Source organism: Ciconia boyciana, chromosome 4 (genome assembly GCF_034638445.1).
Source record: "Ciconia boyciana chromosome 4, ASM3463844v1, whole genome shotgun sequence".
NCBI lineage: Eukaryota > Metazoa > Chordata > Aves > Ciconiiformes > Ciconiidae > Ciconia > Ciconia boyciana.
Window position 1 is genome coordinate 7,003,195 of NC_132937.1, and position 22,743 is coordinate 7,025,937.

The following is a 22,743-nucleotide window of genomic DNA, read 5'->3' on the forward strand; positions in this document are numbered from 1 at the left end:
GCCTGCTGAAATGCCTGTACCACACTCTTGTCTCATTCAATTCTTCCTGCTCCTTACACATGTTAATCAGAAACTCATGGACCAGACACATGCATCTGCATAGGCATGTTTTCACATTTGCTCATTTGCCTTGGGTAGATCTAGCATGAGTGCTTCTAATACTTGCATCATCAAATTAAGGTGATCCTCCTGCAAGAGCTGATAGATGTTACACATTATCTGCTGAATGAAAAACAAGATTTTGCCTCCAAGTCCACATCAAAACCTTGGAGACCCAAGTTCCACTATGCATCAAAACTTCTCCATACACATTCTTCTCAGGTTGTCTCATCAACATTTCCAGTTGCACAAATGCTATAGCTCTCCTTCCCCAGATGTTCCTGCTAGAACACTTCCATGCAGGTACAATAAAGCACAAATTAATAGGAAGCCAGAAAACACTTGAAAAAACTTTTTGGTAGTGAACTGTATCCACATTCCTTATTTAATTTCTTTGACTGTCCAGAGAACTTCTCTTCTGCACAGGCTATCCATGTACCCAGACTTTTTCTACCCAGAAATTCTTACCTGGGTAGAAGTTAAACATGCAGGAAATTTGTCCAGGACTTGCCAGCTTTGACAGTTACTTCTCCAACTGGGCTGCTAGGCATCCAGAAGTCTTGGACACATCCATTAGGCATGACTCTACAGTTCCTACAGAGTAAACCTAGGGAGTCCTGAACCTTTTGGTACTGCTTCAGCAGTCTGGGCATTCACAGTAAGTCTGAAGCTTTCCGAACATGTTGGACTTCCTGCAATCACTTGTCCAGGAACTCTGGAACAGAAACATGCAACCTCTCCCCATGTGTGTAATGTGTTGCTTTCCAGACAATTTGTTTAGGATTGCCCATTATATGGGAAAGACAATGTTTGCTGCTAGGGGAAAATCTTATTTGAGCTGCCTCTGTGCAGATTCCACCTACATTTTAGAGGCACTGATATTCTGCATGTGCATGTCTGGGGGAAGGACTTAGTGCAATCTGTTCTTCCAAGTGTTCAGAGTAAAACTGTCTTTTGGTGGTTGTTTTACATGCAAACCCTTCACAAACAACGTCCTAAATAAAAAGGCAGAAGCTTGCTGAGCACAGAATTGCTGCTCCTCTCTCACTCCAAAAGGCATTGGCCCATGGGTCATGAGAGCTGGCTTGAACGGTACTTATTTGCACAGGATGTTCCAGGAACAAAGCTCTCTGGGGTATCAGAGCTGCAGGGGAGAAGTTACACATGGGGGAGACAGATGGTTTTGCTCATTGTAGGGACACTAAGAGCCTAGAATAGGAGCCCTTTGGAATTTTAATGTAGGGATTTTTAAAATTTTTGGTTTTGTTTTTGTTTAAATCAGCCACATCGAAAAGTAAGTAACCTTGTGGCTACTTCCTCACAGCAACACCTCAGGATCTACATTTCCATAGAGCTCAAGTGTACTCAGTAAGTGACTTTCTTTGGGGAAGATGGAGCACTTCAGTTCTGTCCAGCATTATACTGCTGGTCCAGGAAGATTTTTTTGGGAAATACCAGAGGTCCCTTAAGAGAGAGCTCCACTCCTTATCCCACCTGCAGGTCTCTCAAAGCAATGGCCCCTTCTCCCTGGGCATTTTGGATGGTCTTATCTGGGGACACCAAGACCTGGAAGTATAGGGAAATAAAATATACTTAGCTGCTGTGACCAGTTCCTGGGTTCTCCATGCCCTGGGCAATGGGGATCTACCTTGTCCTGCTTGAACCCTTGGCCTGTTTTTCTAGAACGATGCCAAATGGCCATTCTCTGAGATGAGATCCAAAGATCAGCAGGGTGCTGAAGGGATTGCACAAGGCTGACAGCTTTCCACGCTGAGTGTCAAGATAACAAGCTCTCTTAATTCAGGCACAACTTGTCCTCATGTACACACTATACCAGCTATCTGGCTTCCCTGGGCAGCATCCCTTTTCCTCACATTTCTCACCAACAGCATTTACTTTGTTTAGGAGTGAAAGGAAAATCAACTAAAGGCCCATTTAATTTATTTTACATTGTTCTTTAAATGGCCAAATAATGTAAAGTGCTTTTTGAGGTCTGGATGCCCGTCAACTTTTCAAAGGATTCTCACCTGAAACAGAATCCAAGTGCAAAATGGTTCCTTTCCAACACAAACTGAATGGTGATTTGAGAGAGGCTGAATTGCAGCATTTTCTGCAAATTAGAAAGGCTTCAAAACACTTATCACTTAGTCTGTTTTCAACAAAACAGCTTAGTTTAGGTCCCCGTGAAACACAGGTGACACTTGAAGCCATACTTAGGTGACCAGTTAATCCCAAAAGGATTATATACATGCTAATAATAGCTAATTACAGCACAAGATTTTGGTTGGTGGCCACAACATCTGTCACTGCATGATTTGCTGTTTGCAGCAAGAAGGAAAAAAAAATGCACTAGCCCTTCAGTTTCACAGTATTATGGTAGTTCATGTTGGTCTTTCTTCGAAAAAAAGAGAGGATTCTAGAAAAACATCAAAGTATATTTCTGAATCAGTTAAAACTGATGTAACATGAAATGACCCTTCCAAAAACAAAGAGGTGCAGGATGAGCTGGCTAAAGAAGAGAAGGGCCAAGGGACCTTTCCAGGCCTGCCCATCATGATGCATGTCTTCAGATCAAGACTGAGACTGATTGTTGTTTTTCTGAAAAAGGTGGTCTGAACAAACAAAACATATGTTCCATTTACTGGACTCAGCACAGGTGTAATCAGTAGATTTAACAGTCTGCAGTAAAACATATATTCAGACAAGATGCTTTAGTGATACATTCTGCCCTATCCTATGAGACATAGGAAAAGGAATTTTGGTCTTGGAATAAGCATTGGGTAAGCTGCTCTGGGATTTACTGCAATTGCTCTGCCAGCTTAGATTTAGCAATCTGTGCTAGCGCAGCAACAGATGGAACATTGTGAGAGCTCTAAATAGCCTCTCCCATCAGGCATTAAATTCCCTGCTGTTCATCTAGCAATCAAATGGAGTGCTTATTTACTAGGGTTCTTGAGAACAACTAAATATAGATGCATTTCGAGTTGCCTTTGACAAATGGACCGGTTATTTTTCATTAAGTAGAGAGGATTTCCTGCTCTAGCTTTATGTCTAATAATAGCTATTCTTAACAAAGAAGAGCTTCCTTATAGAGTATCTGTGGTGGGTTAACCTTGGCTAAGGGCCAGATGCCCACCCAGTGACTCGCTCCCTCCCTGTCCTCAGCAGGACAGGGGGAGAAAATTAAAAAAAAAGGCTTATGGGTTGAGATAAAGACAGGGAGATCACTTGCCAATTACCGTCACAGGCAAAACAGATATGACTTGGGGAAAATTTAATTTATTGCCAATTAAAATAGATTCAGGTAGTGAGAAACAAAGACAAACATTAAAACAACACCTTTCTTTCCCCCTCTCTCAGGCTCAACTTCATTTCTTCATTCCTGACTCCTCTAACCCCCACCTCAAAGCAGTGCAGGGGGAGATGCTGTAACCAGATGTAACCAAAATGATTAGTTCATTCTTTTGTAACTAAGCAACATAGAGATAGGAGCAGGGTAGACAATACTTTAATGTTGTGTTTGTACATCTATGGCTATGGATATGCTTCTATGCCCAAAGACAACTGGACAAGGAGTAGTATGGACATGCTGCTATGTTCCCAGTACAGCCCCAACCCATCTTGACAACGAGTTGAGGGTAGTTAGAATAATTGGTTTGTGTTAAGGGTGCCAAATCATTGTTAGGGACCATGCACCATGAAGAAGGGGAGCAAGTTACATAAGCAAGGTGATATTGCACATGCCCAGAAGAAGGGGTCAACTAAAGGACACACCTGTATGACCACCAAGGACCACCAGAGACCCCCACGGAAGCCCCTCGGAGCTCAAGGACGCATGCGTAATGACCATGCAAATATGATAATTAGTTCTGGGAAATAGAATGAATATGCATGATCCTTCCGGGGAATTTGATGCATATGTATGTAATTGGACAATATAAGCTTTGGTTGATGTAACCTGCGGTATGCATGCTAGGTGGAACGATCCCCCGTGCATCCGGCGCCGTAATAAAGAATGCCTGCTTCTTAATACTACATTGGTATTAAGGAGTTTGATTCCCGATTTTGGTGACAATGGGAGGGGATAGTCAGTACATAACAGTTCTTCTCTGCCGCTCCTTCCCTCTCACACTATTCCCCTGCTCTGGCATGGGATCTCCCATGGGCTGCAGTTCCTATCAGGAAAGCTCTGTTCTGATATGGGTTCTCCACAGGCCACATTTCCTTCCAGAAATATCCATCTGCACTGGCATGGGTCCTCCACGGGCTGCAGTGAATATCTGCTCTGGCACCATGGGGCACCTCCTCCCCCTCCTTCTGCAACCTTGGTGTTCCCTCTGTTGTTTCTCACTCTTTTTGTTCCCTCCTCCTCTCTCTGTCCAACATTTTTGCCCTTTCTTAAATATGTTTTCACAGAGGTGCCACCAGCTTTGCTGACTGGCTGAGCTGTGGCCTGCAGTGGGGCTGCTGCTGAGCTGGCTGGAACTGGCTCTGTCCCACAGAGCCCACCGCTGCAGCCCCTCCTGCTATCAAAACATTGCCATGTACACCCAATACAGTATCATATCTGCATGCCTGTGTATTGGGGGACCTAGGTTCGTTCCCAGATCTGCCAATGGCTGAAACATTGGCATTTTTTTCTAGTGCCTCACCAAAGCAAGAGAAATAAGGTTTTCCCATGGTGGCAGAACACATGAAGGTCATTGAAGGACATCAGTTAAGGAGTGCTCAGTTTATGTGACTTCAGCTCAGAATTGCTGATTTTTCCCAAATCAAGCAAGTCATACAATATAGAAGTTTGTTCCTGTGTGATTCAAGTGTAAGGTTCTTGGTTGTGTTACATCATTAGGTAAAAGCAAGTTAAATCATTGCTTTATGAATTTGAAGGTGCTGTTTAAACACTTCACGGTTTTAAATGGCATAAAATGAAATGCCCCTTTCCTTTCTAAACTAAGAGAATGTCATTTTCTTGGTGTGAAGACCAGAGCCTCCTGCTCTCTTGTAAACATGACACAACTCGAACAGAGACAGTACACACATTTCTCTGCACTTATCAAGTAAAAACTCGGAGCACCTCAAAGCAGAGAGGAGTGGACAGACACAGCTACCTCTGCTAGCAAAGGGGAGACAATTCTTAATGGGAATGGTCTCTTCCATACTGTAACTACCATATACAACTAATGGAGTTTAACCCCTAGGTCACTTTCTCAAAGCTACATGGGCAAAAAGAAAGGCTCTAAAGCCCACTATTATTCTTGACATAGCACATGCTCCCCTCACAATTCTAATGTTTGCCAAGGAAGATACCAGTGGCTGATCCATCCATTAGCTAGCAATGGAATGAGACCATGCAAAGTAACTTGTGGCAACCCCAAACAAGCTATGATCCCTTTAAAAGTTGGTCTTCTTCTGAAAAATCATCCCAGCTTTTGGAATAGAAAAGAATAGAAAACTTTCAGTTGGAAGGAACCTACAATGATCATCTAGTCCAACTGCCTGACCACTCCAGGGCTGACCAAAAGTTACAGCATGTTAGTAAGGGCATTGTCCAAATGCCTCTTAAACACTGACAAGCATGGGGCATCAACCACCTCTCTAGGAAGCCTGTTCCAGTGTTTGACTACCCTCTCTGTAAAGAAATGTTTCCTAATGTAAAGTCTGAACCTCTCTTGGCACAGTTTTGAACCATTCCCACGCGTCCTGTCACTGGATACCAGGGAGAAGAGATCAGCACCTCCCTCTCCACTTCCCCTCCTCAGGAAGCTGTAGAGAGCAATGAGGTTGCCCCCCAGCCTCCTTTTCTCCAAACTAGACAAACCCAGTGTCCTCAGCCTCTCCTCATAGGACATTCCTTCCAGCCCTTTCACCAGCTTTGTTGCCCTCCTCTGGACACATTCGAGTACCTTCACATCCTTCTTAAATTGTGGGGCCCAGAACTGCACACAGTATTCAAGGTGAGGCCGCACCAATGCTAAATACAGTGGAATAATCGCCTCTTTTGACCAGCTGCTTATGCTGTGTTTGATGCACCCCAAGATGCGGTTTGCCCTCTTGGCTGCCAGGGCACACTGCTGACTCATATTGAGCCTGCTGTCGACCAGCACCCCCAGATGCCTTTCTGCAGGGCTGCTCTCCAGCCACTCCTCTCCCAATCTATACGTGTGTCCGGTGTTACTGCGTCTCAAGTGCAGAATCCGGCATTTGTTCTTGTTAAATTTCATGCCATTGATGATTGCCCAGTGCTCCAATCTATTTAGATCCCTCTGCAAGGGCTCTTGTCCCTCGAGAGAGTCAACAGCATCTCCCAGTTTAGTATCATCAGCAAACTTACTAAGGGTGCATTCAACTCCTGCATCAAGATCATTGATAAATATATTGAACAGAAGTGGCCCTAGAATTGAGCCCTGAGGAACACCGCTGGTGACCGGTCGCCAGCCAGGTGTAGTCCCATTCACTACAACCCTTTGATCCCTGCCCTTCAGCCAGTTCTTCACCCAGCGCACCATGTACCTGTTCATCTCACAGTTGGACAACTTTTCCAGAAGGATGCTGTGAGGGACAGTATCAAAAGCCTTACTGAAATCCAGAAAAACTACATCCACCACCTTCCCTTTATCTACTAAGCATGTGACCTTATCGTAGAAGGATATCAAATTAGTTAAACAGGACTTTCCCTTTGTGAACCCATGTTGACTGTGCCTGATGATTGCATTGTTCTTTAAATGCCTTTCAGTAGCACCCAGTATGATCTTCTCCATAATCTTTCCAGGTACTGAGGTTAGACTAACAGGTCTGTAGTTTCCTGGGTCTTCCCTCACGCCCTTCTTGTAAATTGGAATAACGTTGGCTAGCTTCCAGTCAGCGGGCACCTCCCCAGACTCCCAAGGCCTTTGGTAGATGATTGAGAGGGGTCCTGCTGTAACATCCGCCAACTCCTTCAGTACTCTGGGATGAATCCCATCAGGCCCCATGGACTTGTGAACATTCAGCTGATACAGCTGGTCCCTTACAATTTCAGTGTCCACAAATGGAAAGGCACTGCTCCCGCAGTCGTGGTCCTCTGACTCAGAGGGCCGGGCAGCCCAAGGTCTATCAGTATTATTAAAGACTGGGGCAAAAAAAATATTTAACGCCTCTGCCTTTTCTTCATCCCTATTAGTCAGGTGACCCATCTTCAACAAGTATCAGGCCAATGTTTTTCTCCTCTTGCTATTAACGTACTTAAAAAAGCCTTTCTTGGTGTCTGACACAACCCTGGCCAGTTTCAACTCTAGTTGAGCTTTGGCCTTTCGTGTCTTCTCCCTGCATATGTGAACCACGGCTCTGTAATCTTCCTGCGAAGCCTGACCTCGCTTCCAGAGATCGTGCAATTTCTTTTTCCTCTTGAGCTCCATGAGGAGTTCCCTGTTCAGCCAAGCTGGTCTTCTGCCCCGCTTGCTTGACTTTCGACACAAGGGGATTGCCTGCTCCTGTGCTTTTAAAAGTGCTTCTTAAAAACTGACCAGCTCTCATGGACCCCTGAGCCCTCAAAGGCAGATTCCCAGGGGACACTGCTAACTAGCTCCCTGAGTAGCTTAAAGTTTGCTCTCTTGAAATCCAGGGTAGTAACTCTGCTGACCTTTTTTTCTCATTACACCAAAAATTTTCAACTCAACCATTTCGTGATCACTGTGGCCAAGACAGCCTCCTACCATCGCATCCCACACAAGTCCTTCTCTATTCACAAATAGCAAGTCTAGGAGGGCACCTTTCCTAGTTGGCTCACTGAGTACTTGTGACAAGAAGTTATCTTCCACAAACCAAGCATTTCCTAGACTTGCTTGTCACAGCAGTATGATATTCCCAGTTGATGTCTGGGAAGTTGAAGTCTCCCATAAAGACAAGGGCTACTGATCCAGAGATTTCTCCTAATTGCCTATAGAATAACTCATTGGTGCTATCATCCTGGCTGGGCGATCAGTAGTAGACACTCACTACAACATCTCCTTTGTTTTCCATACCCCTAATCCTCACCCAGAGGCTCTCAACTACATCATCGCTAACTGTAAGGCCTGTGCAGTCAAACCTCTCCCTTACATACAGTGAAACTCCTCCACCTCGCCTGTCCTGCCTATCCCTCCTGAACAGCCTATAGCCCTCCATCCCAGCACTCCAATCGTGGGACTCATTCCACCAAGTCTCACTAATACCAAAGACGTCATAGCTCTGAGAATGGACCAATGCTTCCAGTTTGTCCTGTTTGTTCCTTATGCTGCATGTGTTGGTGTACAAGGGTTTCAGATGTGCTCCTAAACCCTCAGTGCTCCCTGGAGCAGTGTAAATGTTCCCATTAGCATTGCCACCCTCAGGCGGTGCCATGCCATCCCTTGGCTTACCTTCAGCTCTCCTGATGGTATCCCCTCCTCCCATCGATTCTAGTTTAAAGCTCTCTCAATCAGTTCTGAGAGCTTATGAGCAAAGAAGTGTTTCTCCCGTTGGGACAGGTGGATCCCATCAGTCCCCAGCATAACTTGTGTCTCAAAGACTCTTCCATGGTTATAAAAACACAAGTTCTGGCAGAGGCACCAGTCTTGGAGCCAGGCGTTGATGTCTTGGGCTCACCTGTTTCTTCCAATGTCTCTCCCCATTACTGGGAGGGTTGAGGAAAACACCACCTGTGCTCCTGAATCCTTCAGTATTCTTCCCAGGGCCCTGAAATCTCTTTTGATTTACCTTGGACTTCTTGTTGCAACATCATTGGTACCCACACGAAAGAGCAGGAGTGGGTAATAATCCAAAGGCTGTACTAAGCTCTTCAGTTGTCTGGTGACGTCCCTGCTCTGGGCCCCAGGGAGGCAGTAAACTTCCATGAAAAGAGGGTCCAGTCTGCAGATGGATGCTTCCTTTCCCCTCAGGAGGGAGTCACCTATGACCATAATTTGCCATTGTTTCTTCTTGGCACTGGTCTTAATGCAGCTCTTGATGCGAGGGGTTGGTTGATCTGACCTTGGTGAGAGAACCTGCACAGATTCCTCTTCTTCCATCTCATTGTGTCCTTTGTCTACCATACCTAGAGCCTCATACCTATTCTGTAAAGGTAGCTGAGAGGGCAAGGAGGGGTTCCTCTTACAGCTCTGTACAGTAACTTGCTTCCACTCTTCCCTATCCTTCCTATCACTGCCTTCATCCTGGTGCAAAAGAGATACTGGACCTACCTCAGTAGTGGCCATGCTGAGTTAGCTTGTGTGTACCAGAGACGACAGAGCACAGCTCCATTGGTCTATCTCCTTCTCAGACTCCCAGATGCTCCTCAGTCTGCTCACCTCCTCCTGAAGCTCAGCCACCAAGCAGAGCAGTTCATCTACCTGGGCATACCTCCCACAGGTATGCTTGCTACCACCATCCATCTCCGAGAGTAGCCCCAGGAACTCCCTGCAGCCTGAAACCTGGGTGGTCATATGCTCTGACTGGAGCTCTGCCTGTGTGGCTGCATTGGTCCTACTGGGTGCTAGAAGCTCAGGAGAAGCAGAGGACATAGCTTTTTGACAGGTGGTCACCATGCTGCCACATGCCTGCCTACTGCTGTGCATCTGCCTGCTGGGAGATGAAGATGGATGGAGATGGACAGAGTGTCTGGGCTCAGCTGCTCGGGGGATGCTCCCTGTTCAGCCGAAGTCTCTTCCTGTCCGCGTGTATCCCTTGTGTGTCCCTCTCCGCTGCTTGCTGCTGCAGCTGCTGCTCCTCACACTGCTTCAGCATCCATTGCAATCTCAGATGTGTAAATCTTGCATTTGAGGGTAGTTAATGTACAATGCCCAGCATGAGTAGGAGACCAGATTGCACAGCATATTTGTCCACTAAACTTCATCCAAATCTCCCTTAGTGGCTGGTTTTGTTTCTGTGAAATATGGATTTGGCAGCTCAGAAGCATGTTTTTAAACATGCTGCAGCCAATTCCTTAGGAGAGGAGAGGAAATTGCCAGCCTCCAGGGACTCAGAAAGGGTTTTGTTGGTTCTATCACTATTTAAAAGAACGAAGCTGACTTCAGAAGTTTCACAAGAACTAAACAGTACATTTGGAGCTTTGTTTCAGTGTAAAGTTTAGGAGCAGCCCCTATCTCAGCATCCTTAAAGAGAATGCATTAATTTACCATGTCTATTTTCTAATAATATCTCATGTACTGCATTACCACCACCATCAGGCTTCTAAAGCCCCAAACTGTATCTTTGGCCAAGGACACACCAGATCGTTTGAAACGGATTTAAGGCTTTCCACGTTTTACTGGTTTGTATAAAGTAGACATACTCTAGATGGTAGTGTTAAAGTTCTTCAGTCTCTCCCCCCCTCACCACCTCTTCCCCTTAACATACAGGCAGTTATTTCATTTTGAGCAGACAAATTGTGCTTTACATTTTGTTATGCAGAGCTCTAATTAGGGACAGTGTTATGAGAAGCAAAAGAATTACTCTGTATATGGGCCTGGCTAGAGTCCATTACTGAACTGAAGTTCCCTTAAAAACCAGGAGTCTCAGCCCAGGATAAATTATGTCTTAAAGAGGACTGACTGCATAGCCTAGTCTGTAATTCGATGGTTATATTAAGTATTAGAGATTAGCATGCTGAGGTTTGGCCTCTAAATTGGGTATCGCAATGAAATCAGTGTATGTAAAAAAGCTTGGAAAACCATAAAAGAGGTAGCCATCTCATAAGTGATTATCTTCTGCTGAGCTTGACATAGGTAAGATCTCAGGGTTACTGTGTCCAGCTGGGAGTATCACACTCCCATAGAGATGTGGACCATAGGGAGAGATAAGAACAAAGAGAATAGTCAGACATCTGGAAAAAATGCCCTACAATGAGATTGAAGGACTTGGGCTTATCTGGCTTAATAATAAATAAATAAATACCCCAGAAGATTGAAAAGCATAATGGTATCAGTCTTCAAACATGCAAACTGCTTCTGCAGGGAGAAAGGGAATAATCTGTTCAGCATGATCATGGTGGATGGGACAAGAAGTACTGGTTTCAACTGCAGCCAGTGAGACTTAGATTAGCATTGGTCATTTTCTAAAAATAGGGATATAGCAGCATTAGAATAGATTGCCTGGGGACACTGGATTCTCCATCTTCTGGGATCCTTAAGAACTGTCTAGACAAACATCTATTAAGAATGAGGTAGATGTAGCTGACCCTGCACTGGAGTAGAGGGATGGATCAGGTGATCACTTCAGGTCACTTCCAAGACTTATGATTCCATGGTTTAAATTCAGGGTCCTAAGAAAACATACTAGGCAAAAATTAGTTAATAACTTCCAATAGAAAACTAGACAAAGTGACATTTGTGTTACAACCCAGTACTCACAATACGGCAAAGTTTTATTCTAACAGCTGGCTTAACAATACAGGTTGGTTGAGCAGCTCTATTCCAGGACTGGAACATGTGTGTACATAGACAAATTATACTTTACATACCCTGATTCTCAGATCACTGTTTTCTTCTCCTAATGGACAAAGCTCTAGACATTTATTACTACCCATTACATAGGGCAATAGTATACTCCTGTCACTGGGATTTAACATGCTTATATGGAGACATTTCCATTTTGCTTATAGCTAGTTGTCACATACTTGGAGTGAGAGTGCATTTCACTCGTAAGAGAGAAGTAAAAATATATTTTATTGATATAGAATAGGGAGTTAACAAAGTTCAATGCAACAGTGGTTTAACAAGATTCAATAGCAAGGCACACTTAATTATTTACTGCATAGAGGACAGGGTCAGACAAAACTGTCAGGGTGACCCTCCCATTGAGTCATGAGGTTTGGAAAAGGATCCCCTTGCTTTCTAAACTCCTTCTCAGAGAGGAGTCTAGGTGCGGCTAGATCCAGTCCTAGTCCCAGACTTGGTCAACGGTTTATGTCTAAAGGATTATATGTGTGCAATCAATCCTTTATATCACTTAGCTAAGGTTTCAGAGTTTAGCATGCTATTAGTCACTTACCGAGGATCTGTTGCAGCAAGGAATCTCTCAACCTCGAGGAGTAACCTTGAGAGGCATCCCTACTCAAGGGGAGATCCTGGCGTGCAGCCTGCTGCCATGCAGGAGAGCTCAAAGGGCTCTTGGGCTGCTCACTATTTATGGGGATAAGATGATTGACTCATAGTCATATTTGCATACCAACCACAGATTTTAGTTTCTTTGCTGTGGTTAGGTGGGAGCATTGCACAATAGCCCTTGGCTATTGTGTTGTTATCTTTCTCCTGAATCCACTTTGAGCCAGATGCAGCCATCATGACCAGATGCAGCCATTATGACCATCACTGGTGGTTATCACCTGAGCAGGGTTACAGGAGATAAAGTTCAGGGGCAGGGGAAGCACACCATCACACTCCACCCTGTGACTATAGTCAGTTCATCTTATTCTCACAGAGTGGTGGTACAGTCACCTCTTGCCTCTGTGCCATAAATAGTATATTGATAATTTATGCGCTTACAGATCCACGGCAAGTAGACAGTGAAGTACTGCTATTTGCTATGTATTAGTTTGTATGTTTTGGGTGGTTGGAGTTGGGTTATTTGTTTTATCATGTACCAAACCTTTATATACAATATGATTATAAGCAATAGACATATTAAAGTTGGAGTTACTAAAATCACAACTGGGTGAAGCATGAAATTAAAAACTCCCGTTGCTGTCGGTGACCATCCAAGAAGACTTTCCCACCCATGGTGTTCTCCATCCTTCTTCACTCTTTCCAAGACATGGTGTATCTCTTCTGTATTATGATGAACAGTGATCAGAGTTTTGTGTCCATTGTTTCGGAAGCGTTCTAGCAGTTGACACAGGTCATCTTGTTGTAGTAGTTTCTTCACCAATGTAAGATTCATTCCGATGGGGGTAGGCAATAAATCTTGACTCAATGTATAATTAGATTGTAACAGTTGATAAGATGTAACAGGAGCTGAATAATTGAAGTCACATCCCACAATTTTAGTAAAGTTACAAACACAAATATTTGAGCGATTGCTTGTATCTACAGTAATGTTATCTACAAATATAAAATCACAAAGGGTTCTCATACAAGCACATCCTTTTCCAATAAATACAAGTACAGTTTCAGGGGCTTCATCAGGTCGTATTTCAAAATGACAAACATTTTGTTCAGTGTCAAGACAGATGTCTTGGGCTTTGAGGGTGTTACTCTCACAAATAAATCCTTGTTGTTCCCGTACAACGCATGCATTAACATCAACAGTTTCCCATTTGTTTCTGTTCCATTGGGCCCACACTCTATGTTCTAATGGATAGAGTATAGTTCCATTGTGATTTAATCCTAACGCAATGATTGGGTATATGGTGTATACCGAAGCATTGTGTATTGTTGAGACAAAAGCTGTGGCCTTATTGCTAATGGGGTCATAAGTGAAATTGACTAAGTACCACCAGGACTGGAATTCTTTCTCAAATTTAGTTGCATTATCCCAAATTACCTTTTGAATTTCAGTGGGTAAGGTGCCCTCTTCACCTTCTCTTATAATTGCTGCTACCATAGATTGCATCCACAGTTGAGCTTGGATACAACTAAGAGCTAGAGAAACATTGGTTTGGGCTATACCAAGTGCATCCACAATCAGTTGGTGGTCCCTTTCATTAATTCTTTTCCACTGAGGTAATATATCAGATAAGAGCCATTGGTTAGTTCCCAATGCTAATAGAGAAGACTGCAATGGGTGTTCTAATTTGCTTAAATCACTTGTTGTTGTGCTCAGTTTGTTTACGAGTACTTCGGCATCTATACTATTTAAGACTCCCAATCCTGTCCCTATGATACCGGTCACATCTCTCCTTGTTCGTCTTGGAGAGGTGAGGGTTCGCCCATGTAACCATGCTAACCATCCTGCATAGGACGTGACTAGGAATAGTGAACACGTTGGTTTGATTGTAGAGATATTAATTTGCATCAGTAGTTCTACTCATTTAAGAGACCATGATGGATTAAATAACACTCGTTGATGGCCTGTATTTTTGATCACATACGGTCCAACTTCAGTAATCTGAGGGGACAGAATTTTCTTATCCTTTACAATGGGGGCGGATGTTGTTGTATTAGGCTCAGTAATGTCTATTTTAAATTTAAAGGATAAGGTGGGTCATCTCATGTTATGGCGATCCCAGAGGCAGACTACGTAAACAGGTTGTACTAAGGTAAAATTGTACCAACAGTTCAATCTTTCAAAGGCGCAAAGTTTCGTATCTTTTGCTATTATTGGGTTTGATGTAATGTCATACACAGCAATTTGAGATGCCTTCTCATAGGTGGATCCATTGATCATCTAGCATCCTACTTTTATTTCCTGGCCTGTCACTCCCCGGAGTCAGGGGAGTCGGTCAAAACCCTTAGGATCCCTGCTCCATTCATTTTCTAAATATACTTCAGTTCTGTGCGTTACTACAGTTAAGAGGGCCAAGTCTTTATTAGATTTTAGGCCCATACTTCCAGTATATGTAACACGGGCTTGGGACCATGGCCATTCTAGGGTTCTTTGACCACAGGCTAAGAGGAGCAGCATTGTTAGGGTTTGGAATAGTAACATGAACACAGCATTTCCGTCTGCCATCCTGTGGGGTGCTGTAAGAGAAAATAGAGATTTGTTTCAGTGGGGAGAGTCCGAACAGGTTACCCCATTAAGAAGAAGGAAAAATCCATCGTGAACTAATTCTGTGTTTTGCACCACTGCTATCAGTAGCTTCCCAGGCAAGTGGGCCACGAGGTTTAGTTAAAGTCATAGGCACAGTACCGATGGATGGTAAATTGACCATCACAGGCTGTCCTGGCTGTAATGTCATTGGATATTCTCTTTTCCTAGTAGGTGGAGCGCTAAGCTCAGCTTTTACAAAGAATGCTCTAAGCTCAGTTTTTACAAAGAATGCTCGGCTTACAGGGCTTCCAGTAGGCCCATATCGATTATTTAATTGATGGAGTACTTTGGGAAGTCTCGTATCCCATTGAGCTTCTTGTGGTTTGAGATTCCTTTTCAACAAGCCATTAGCTCTTTCTACCATCCCATTTGATTGAGGGTAGTATGGGGTGTGGAATACCCATCTAATTCCCTCTTGTTTTGCCCAATCTTGCACTTCCTTACAAGAAAAGTGTGAGCCATTATCACTCTGGATAACATCAGGAGTAGGTAGATTTGAGAACCAAAATGATAGCCCTCTCACTGTATTTCACCCATCGGCTTTCCGACATTTAGTCGCCATAAGCAAGCCGGAGACTACTTTCACTCCTGTAAGGATGTATCGATATCCTGCAGAGGATTTGAATGGTCTGATATAATCAATTTGCCATGTAGACCATAAAGCTTTCCCTTCATTGATATGTAAAGGTGGTGCTTTAGCAGGATGATCTGCTTGTAATTTCAATATCTACACTGGGGACATTCTGTAAGAATAGTTTCACAAGTTTTTCTATTTATAGGCCAGCCTTTACTCTGTGCAGCAAAGTAAAGTGCTTCTTTGCCTGTGTGGCCTAGGCTTTGATGTAACCATTCTCCCAATCGATACCACTCAGGATTTAAGGTGATTTTCCTAATTTTAGTTAGCTCATCTACCTTTTGATTCCACTTTGTGGCTGGTTGATTATCTTTAGCATGAGCTTTTACCCATCCCATCTTGAAAGGTGTTTTCCTGGCTATATCTAGTAATAATTGCCAGTCTTTGTTTCTCCAAACTGGGGATCTATTTACTTCCCAATTCAAGGTTTCCCATTGACAGAGCCACTGTGTGGCACCGGCCCACACAGCATAGGAGTCTACATATATGATTTTTGCTCCATTCTGTGCTGCCAAAACAACTGCTCTTATTTCTCCTACTTGTGCACTGCCTTCACCTTCTTCTACTTGTTTGCCGGTGGTAATATCTAATGCAACAGCCTTATATTGCCATTTACCGTTTACCCTTTTTGCTGAAGCATCTGTAAACCAAATGTTTTCTGTTGGTGTACCCTCAGTGAGGGGTGGTGCATCCAGAATGGGTGAAGGTTTAAAAGGTTGTTGTAATGCTAAAGGGTCTGTGTTTATGGGCATCTGCAATTTGGAAACCTTAGTGTGTCCTTCAGTTAGTTGCATATTTTCTGCAACTCCTGTTAGGTAGGCATACCATTTTCGGACAGTGGGGTTTTGTGCAACTCCTTCTGGGGGAGCAGTCCCCTTTAGGATTGCTTCTAGTAAATTAAATGGTCCTCTAGTTTGCACAGGTTGTCCCTGATGTATTTTCTCAACTTGTTTAACTGCTCGGACTAAAGATAAAAGTCCCTTTTCCCATTCAGAGTATTGTTGTTCTGTTTCTTTAAATGCGGTTGAGCTAAACAATAAAGGTCTTTTTGGCCCATTAGGCCTAGTTTGGAACAGGTTACAGTAAGTAGCATGTTCGGCAAAACCCCATTCGGCTATAATAGGGTCACGGGGGTGTACTGGTCCCAGTGACCGATATGTTTTTAACTCTTCAGTTAGAGTTTTGACCGCCTCTTTGTGTTCTGATTTCCACTCCCAGGGTTTGCCTTTCTGTAACAGTGAGTATAAGGGACAGGAAATGATAGAAAATCCAGGTACATGTTTCCTCCAGTACCCTAAAGTTCCCATTAATTGTTGTAACTCCTTCCTTGATTGGGGCATTTGCAGCTCTTCAATTTTTCTTAAGGGATCTGGAGGAATCCCTGCACTGCCTGCTATCCACCAAGTACCTAAAAATTTTACTTCTTTACTTGGTCCCTGACATTTTCCGGGTGGAATCTCAGTTTCTGCTTTATTTAGTGCTTCCATGCTGCTGCTGCTGCTTCCCCAACCTTTTCAGGGGAAGTTCCTCCAATCAGAATATCATCTATATATTGGTACTGTAGTCTATCAGGAGCTAGTGGAAGGCCAGGACTTACGTAAATCTGATAAGGGGGATTCAGACTGGAATGTGGAACATCTAAACAAGAATTACTGTCCTTGGGAGAGAAGCACATCCTGGAGAAATACGCAAGCTAATTAAGATGTTTTGGGAACCATCTGAAACTACTAGTAGAAGTGTGATAAGAAGCACCCTCACGCGAACTATCCTCATTATAATACTAAAAGTCACACCCCTCAAGCTGGAGACCCCAGCCCAAGCAGAGACCCCTCGCCTTTGGGCATGTGCAGAATATTAAAGTAGCACTGTGGCTTTAAGTTGAAATAAGAGAAATGTAGACCAATAGAAAACTGCTTTGTGTAATTACTTATGCATATGCATAACTAGACTGTATAAATGTCACCGAAATCAGGAATCAAACTCCTTAACACCAATGTAGTATTAAGAAGCAGGCATTCTTTATTACGGCACCGGATGCACGGGGTATCGTTCCACCTAGCGTGCATACCGCAGGTTACATCAACCAAAGCTTATATTGCCCAATTACATACATATGCATCAAATTTCCCGGAATGACCATGCATATTCATTCTATTTCCCAGAACTAATTATCATATTTGCATGGTCATTACGCATGCGTCCTTGAGCTCTGAGGGGCTTCTGTGGGGGTCTCTGGTGGTCCTTGGTGGTCGTACCGGTGTGTCCTTTAGTTGACCCCTGCTTCTGGACATGCGCAATCCCACCTTGCTTATGTAACTTGCTTCCCTTCTTCATGGTGCATGGTCCTTAACAATGATTTGGCACCCTTAACACAAACCAATTATTCTAACTACCCTCGACTCGTTGTCAAGATGGGCTGGGGCTGTACTGGGAACATAGCAGCATGTCCATACTACTCCTTGTCCAATTGTCTTTGGGCATAGTAGCATATCCATAGCCATAGATGTACAAACACAACATTAAAGCATTGTCTACCCTGCTCCTATCTCTATGTTGCTTAGTTACAAAAGAACAAACTAATCATTTTGGTTACATCTGGTTACATTTCCCCCCTTTGGAAGTTTTGAAATAATCATCTTTTCAATACTTCCACTCTTAATCTTTCATATCTCAACATAAGCAGGTGGCTTCTCTCCCGGCATTGGCGTACGATGCTTCATCACTGATTTAAAAATTGCTACAGAATTCCTAGACATTGTCTGTGTCAACATTTTCTTTAAACATTGATAAACCAAACAAATTGCCAAAACAACTGTAATCAAAATGATTAGTGTCTGTAACAACTCACTTATCCATCTTTTAAGAGGAAATCCAAAATGTCCCAAAATTTGGCCTAACCAATTTGTTTGCATTTCACTCCTTAAACCTTGAGTCTGCTGTGCCACCCTCTTCATATCATCTATTTGTTCATTCCAAGCAGCTGTAACATTTGGGATGTGCACACAGCAATCTTGATTTCTGTAAATCCACAATCATCACTTCAATTCCTCCATGTGTTTCTCTCTGTTTTTCCTCTACTATTTTATCATTATTTGTGGGGTAACTATGACTTGTCGGGTGGGTGTTACCCACCATCCATCCTCAATTTTCTACTGCTCTCAACTGTTCTGCCAATAATCTATCCAATTTACCAAAATTTGGTTTCGGGGTTGGAAGTTTTACCTGTTTTACTGGTACCAGGGCAAGGATGCTTTGCTCCACTGCCTCTCTAGCAGTTTTATCAGCCAATCGGTTGCCCACATTTACCACGGTTTGTCCAAATTGATGTGCTTTACAATGCATTACCACTACTTCCTTGGGCTGCTGGATGTCCTGGAGGAGTTGAAGAATTTCTTCCTGAGCTGACAACAGTCCTCTTTCCATCCGTAAAGAGCTCCAAATCAGGATTAGGCAGTGGTTCGTACTTCAGGTCCTGTCTGCTAGAATATACCTGTTCAATACTGTGCAAACAATCATGGTGTAAAGACTCACCCATTTCCGAGCTCAAAAACATTGCTGAGTTCACTGCTGTTGTAGTTTTAAGTTCCACATCATCCTGTTCCAAGAGAGTGACCTGGTATTTGAGCATGCGGCTTGGGGACAGCCAATGCCCCCCTTTTTGCTCCGAGACAGAAATGACCATGTGTGGGACATAAACCATAATTTTCTGCCCCATGGTTAATTTCCTTGCTTCTTGGATTAAGAGTACAGTTGCTGCCACAGCTCGCAAACATCCAGGCCATCCTTTGCTGACATTATCCAATTGCTTAGAAAAATACCCAACGGCCCATTTCCAAGTTCCTAATTTTTGAGTTAACACACCCAAAGCAAGATGTTATCGCTCATGTACAAACATTCAAAAGGCCTTGCTAAATCTGGGAGTCCTAACACAGGTGCAGACATCAAAGCCGCCTTCAGATTTTTAAAAGCTGTCCGACACTCAGGTGTCCACAACAGGTGATTCTCCTGGGATCCTTTCAAAGCTGCATAATTGAGGATCCACAATCAACACCACCCAACCATACCCAAAAACGTCTGCAATTCCCGTATCATTCTGGGTTCTGGAACTTGACAAATTGCTTCCTTTCTGCCTGCTCCCAATCTTCTTTGTCCTTGCAAAATTTCAAAGCCTAAATATATCACAGTCTCTTTCCCAATCTGGGCCTTGCTTTTTGATACTCGGTATCCTGCTTGTCCCAAAAAATTCAACAAGCTGATGGTCACTTGTAAACAGTCCTCTCAAGTCTCTGCTGCTATCAAAATGTCATCTACATACTGCAATATTATTATTTTTTCCACACTTCCAATTCCTTTGCCAACCGATTACCAAATATTGTAGGACTATTTTTGAACCCTTGAGGTAGCACTGTCCAGGTGAGTTGTGTCTTGCATCCAGTGGTGGGGCTTTCCCATTCAAAGGCAAATATTGCCTGGCTATCTTTGTCTAGAGGTATGCAGAAGAAAGCATCCTTGAGATCAAGTACAGTAAACCACTTATGTTTTTCTTTTAAGGATGTCAGCAAGGTATATGGGTTAGCTACTACTGGGTGAATGTCTTGAACAATCATCTGGTTTACGGCTCTTAAATCTTGAACTAACCCATATTCCTTGCCATTCTGCTGTTTCACTGGCAATATCGGGGTGTTATATTCTGATTCACACTCTATCAATAATCCATAATTCAAAAATTTTGCTATTAATTCTTCCAGCCCCTTTCTAGCTTCCCACTTAATAGGATACTGGTTTTGTCTTACCGGTTTAGTTCCAGATTTTAGAACAACCTTTACTGGTTCTGCCAATTTAGACTGACCTGGGATTCCACTAGCCCATACCAAGGGTGTTACTGCATCCTCCACTTCTGCAGGAATTTCTTCCTTCGGTCTTGGTGTGTTCTGTAACATAAAAATTCTCGCTTCCACAGCTTTTGATTCAGGTATTAACAGGTGAGTCTCCCCATTTTTAAAAATTATTTTGTGCATTCAATTTACTCAATATATCTCTTCCTAACAAAGATGATGGACATTCTGGCATATACAAAAATTGATGAGTTACCCATTGCTTTCCCAATTTGAATTTCAAAGGTTGTAAAAATGGCCGATTTTCCTTCCGCCCTGCTCCCCCAACAACACTTATAGTTTTATGACTAAACCCCCCTTTGCATATATTTAATACTGACTATGTTGCCCCTGTATCGACTAAAAATTCTACTTCATCATTCCCCAGCTTTAATGTAACCAGGCATTCAGCTGGGGTTGACTCCCCTGGTCTCCTTCAGTCCTCATCATTCAAAGTCATCAACTTAATTGCCTGTAGCGAAGGATCCAATTCTCTCACTTTGGGACATTCCCTTTTCCAATGCTACAGGCAGAGCAACATCATCTTAAACTCTTATTCCTTCCCTGTTTTTTTTCCAAAGTAAATACCATAGAATCTTGCGGGATAATCCAACACTGTTTTTGCCACTCCAGATGATTTCTCAAAGTGAAAAATAAATACCTCATAAGCTATTTCATCCCATTTACCTTCCCTTTTGCAAAACAGCATTAATTGCAAGATGGTATTATATCACGATGTCCCATTTTCTGGCCATTTCTCCCCAACTTCCAAGGTATACATTGGCCACCAATGATTACAATATTCAATTAATTGTTTCCGAGTCAAAGGATCACCCCCCAGATCTTTCCAATGTTTTAAAATACATCCTAAAGGTGTTCTTTGCGGGATGTTTTTTTTTAAATTCAGAAATGTACCCATCTCCCAAAAGACTAGTGCTTGTGATTGTGCACAATCTCAGGCACTAGTCAGAGGGACCCGAACCCTTGTTGGAGCTCCCTCTGGGATTCCAGCCCCCTGCCGGAAATCCCAACCTTGGAGACTTCAACCCCCCGTTGAAGACTCCCCCTTGGGCCCTGCTCCACAGGCTTTCGCCTAGCAAAGACTTACCAACCGAGGTACCTCTTTAGCCCAACCCTGCGTAGCTTTCGCTGCACCTTACGAGCAGGCTTTAGTGGGACTCTAACCTACGTCCTATAGTGGGACTCTAACCTACGTCCTACCTAGAGCTCTGTTACCCATTAGAAGAATGCCTTATTACCTCGTTCCAGGGGATCTTGCTCAGAATTCTTCGCTCCAGGGATCAGAGGTTCTCCACGAGAATCCCTTGGTGCCAGCTGGAGGTCCTGCGATCCCTCAGATCTGTTGAAATTCAGAAGCAGGGTGCCATCTGGGTCGCCAAAACTGTCACCGAAATTGGGAATCAAACTCCTTAACACCAATGTAGTATTAAGAAGCAGGCATTCTTTATTACAGCGCCAGATGCACGGGGGATCGTTCCACCTAGCGTGCATACCGCAGGTTACATCAGCCGAAACTTATATTGTCCAGTTACATACATATGCATCACATTTCCCAGAATGACCATGCATATTCATTCTATTTCCCAGAACTAATTATCATATTTGCGTGGTCATTACGCATGCGTCCTTGAGCTCCGAGGGGCTTCTGTGGGGGTCTCTGGTGGTCCTTGGTGGTCGTACAGGTGTGTCCTTTAGTTGACCCCTTCTTCTGGACATGTGCAATATCACCTTGCTTATGTAACTTGCTTCCCTTCTTCATGGTGCATGGTCCCTAACAATGATTTGGCACCCTTAACACAAACCAATTATTCTAACTACCCTCAACTCGATGTCAAGATGGGCTGGGGCTGTACTGGGAACATGGCAGCATGTCCGTGCTACTCCTCGTCCAATTGTCTTTGGGCATAGTAGCATATCCATAGCCATAGATGTACAAACACAATATTAAACTATTGTCTACCCCACTCCTATCTCTATGTTGCTTAGTTACAAAAGAACAAACTCATCATTTTGGTTACATCTGTTTACATAAATACTGTACCTGCATGACCGGACTTTGTGCTAGCTTTGTGGAGCTACCACCTAGCACCCATCTCTGCGCAGACATGAAATAAAATACCTCTGCCCTGTGTGTATATTGGCGTCTTGCACAGCGGGTAAACGACCTCACGCTTGTGGGATAACAGTACAGTTTCACTTCTTGGGGGAGCGAGACTGTCTGTAAAAGTTCAGCAAGCGCGGCATGAGCAATCGTGGGTGAATGTTTATACCCCTGGGGGAGTCTGTTAAAGGTGTATTTGTCCTGGTTTCAGCTGAGATAGAGTTAATTTTCTTTATAGTGGCTGGTATGGGGCTATGTTTTGGATTTGTGCTGAAAACAGTGCTGATAATACAGAGATGTTTTAGTTGTTGCTGCACCAGTCAAGGACTTTT

At 43.5% G+C, this 22,743-nt stretch overlaps 1 protein-coding gene across 1 annotated transcript in view; it reads right to left on the minus strand.

Moving 5' to 3' along the window:
• Positions 1-18,032: 18,032 nt before the first annotated feature.
• LOC140650583 (ATP-dependent RNA helicase DHX29-like) overlaps positions 18,033-22,743 on the minus strand; it is a 42,186-nt gene continuing 37,475 nt past the window's right edge. The window contains exons 12-13 of the mRNA XM_072859104.1: positions 21,549-21,691; positions 18,033-20,346 (exon numbers count right to left, since the gene is read on the minus strand). Coding sequence (XP_072715205.1) covers positions 20,276-20,346; positions 21,549-21,691 — 214 coding nt within the window. The 3' untranslated portion in view covers positions 18,033-20,275. The remainder of the gene's footprint in view (positions 20,347-21,548; positions 21,692-22,743) is intronic.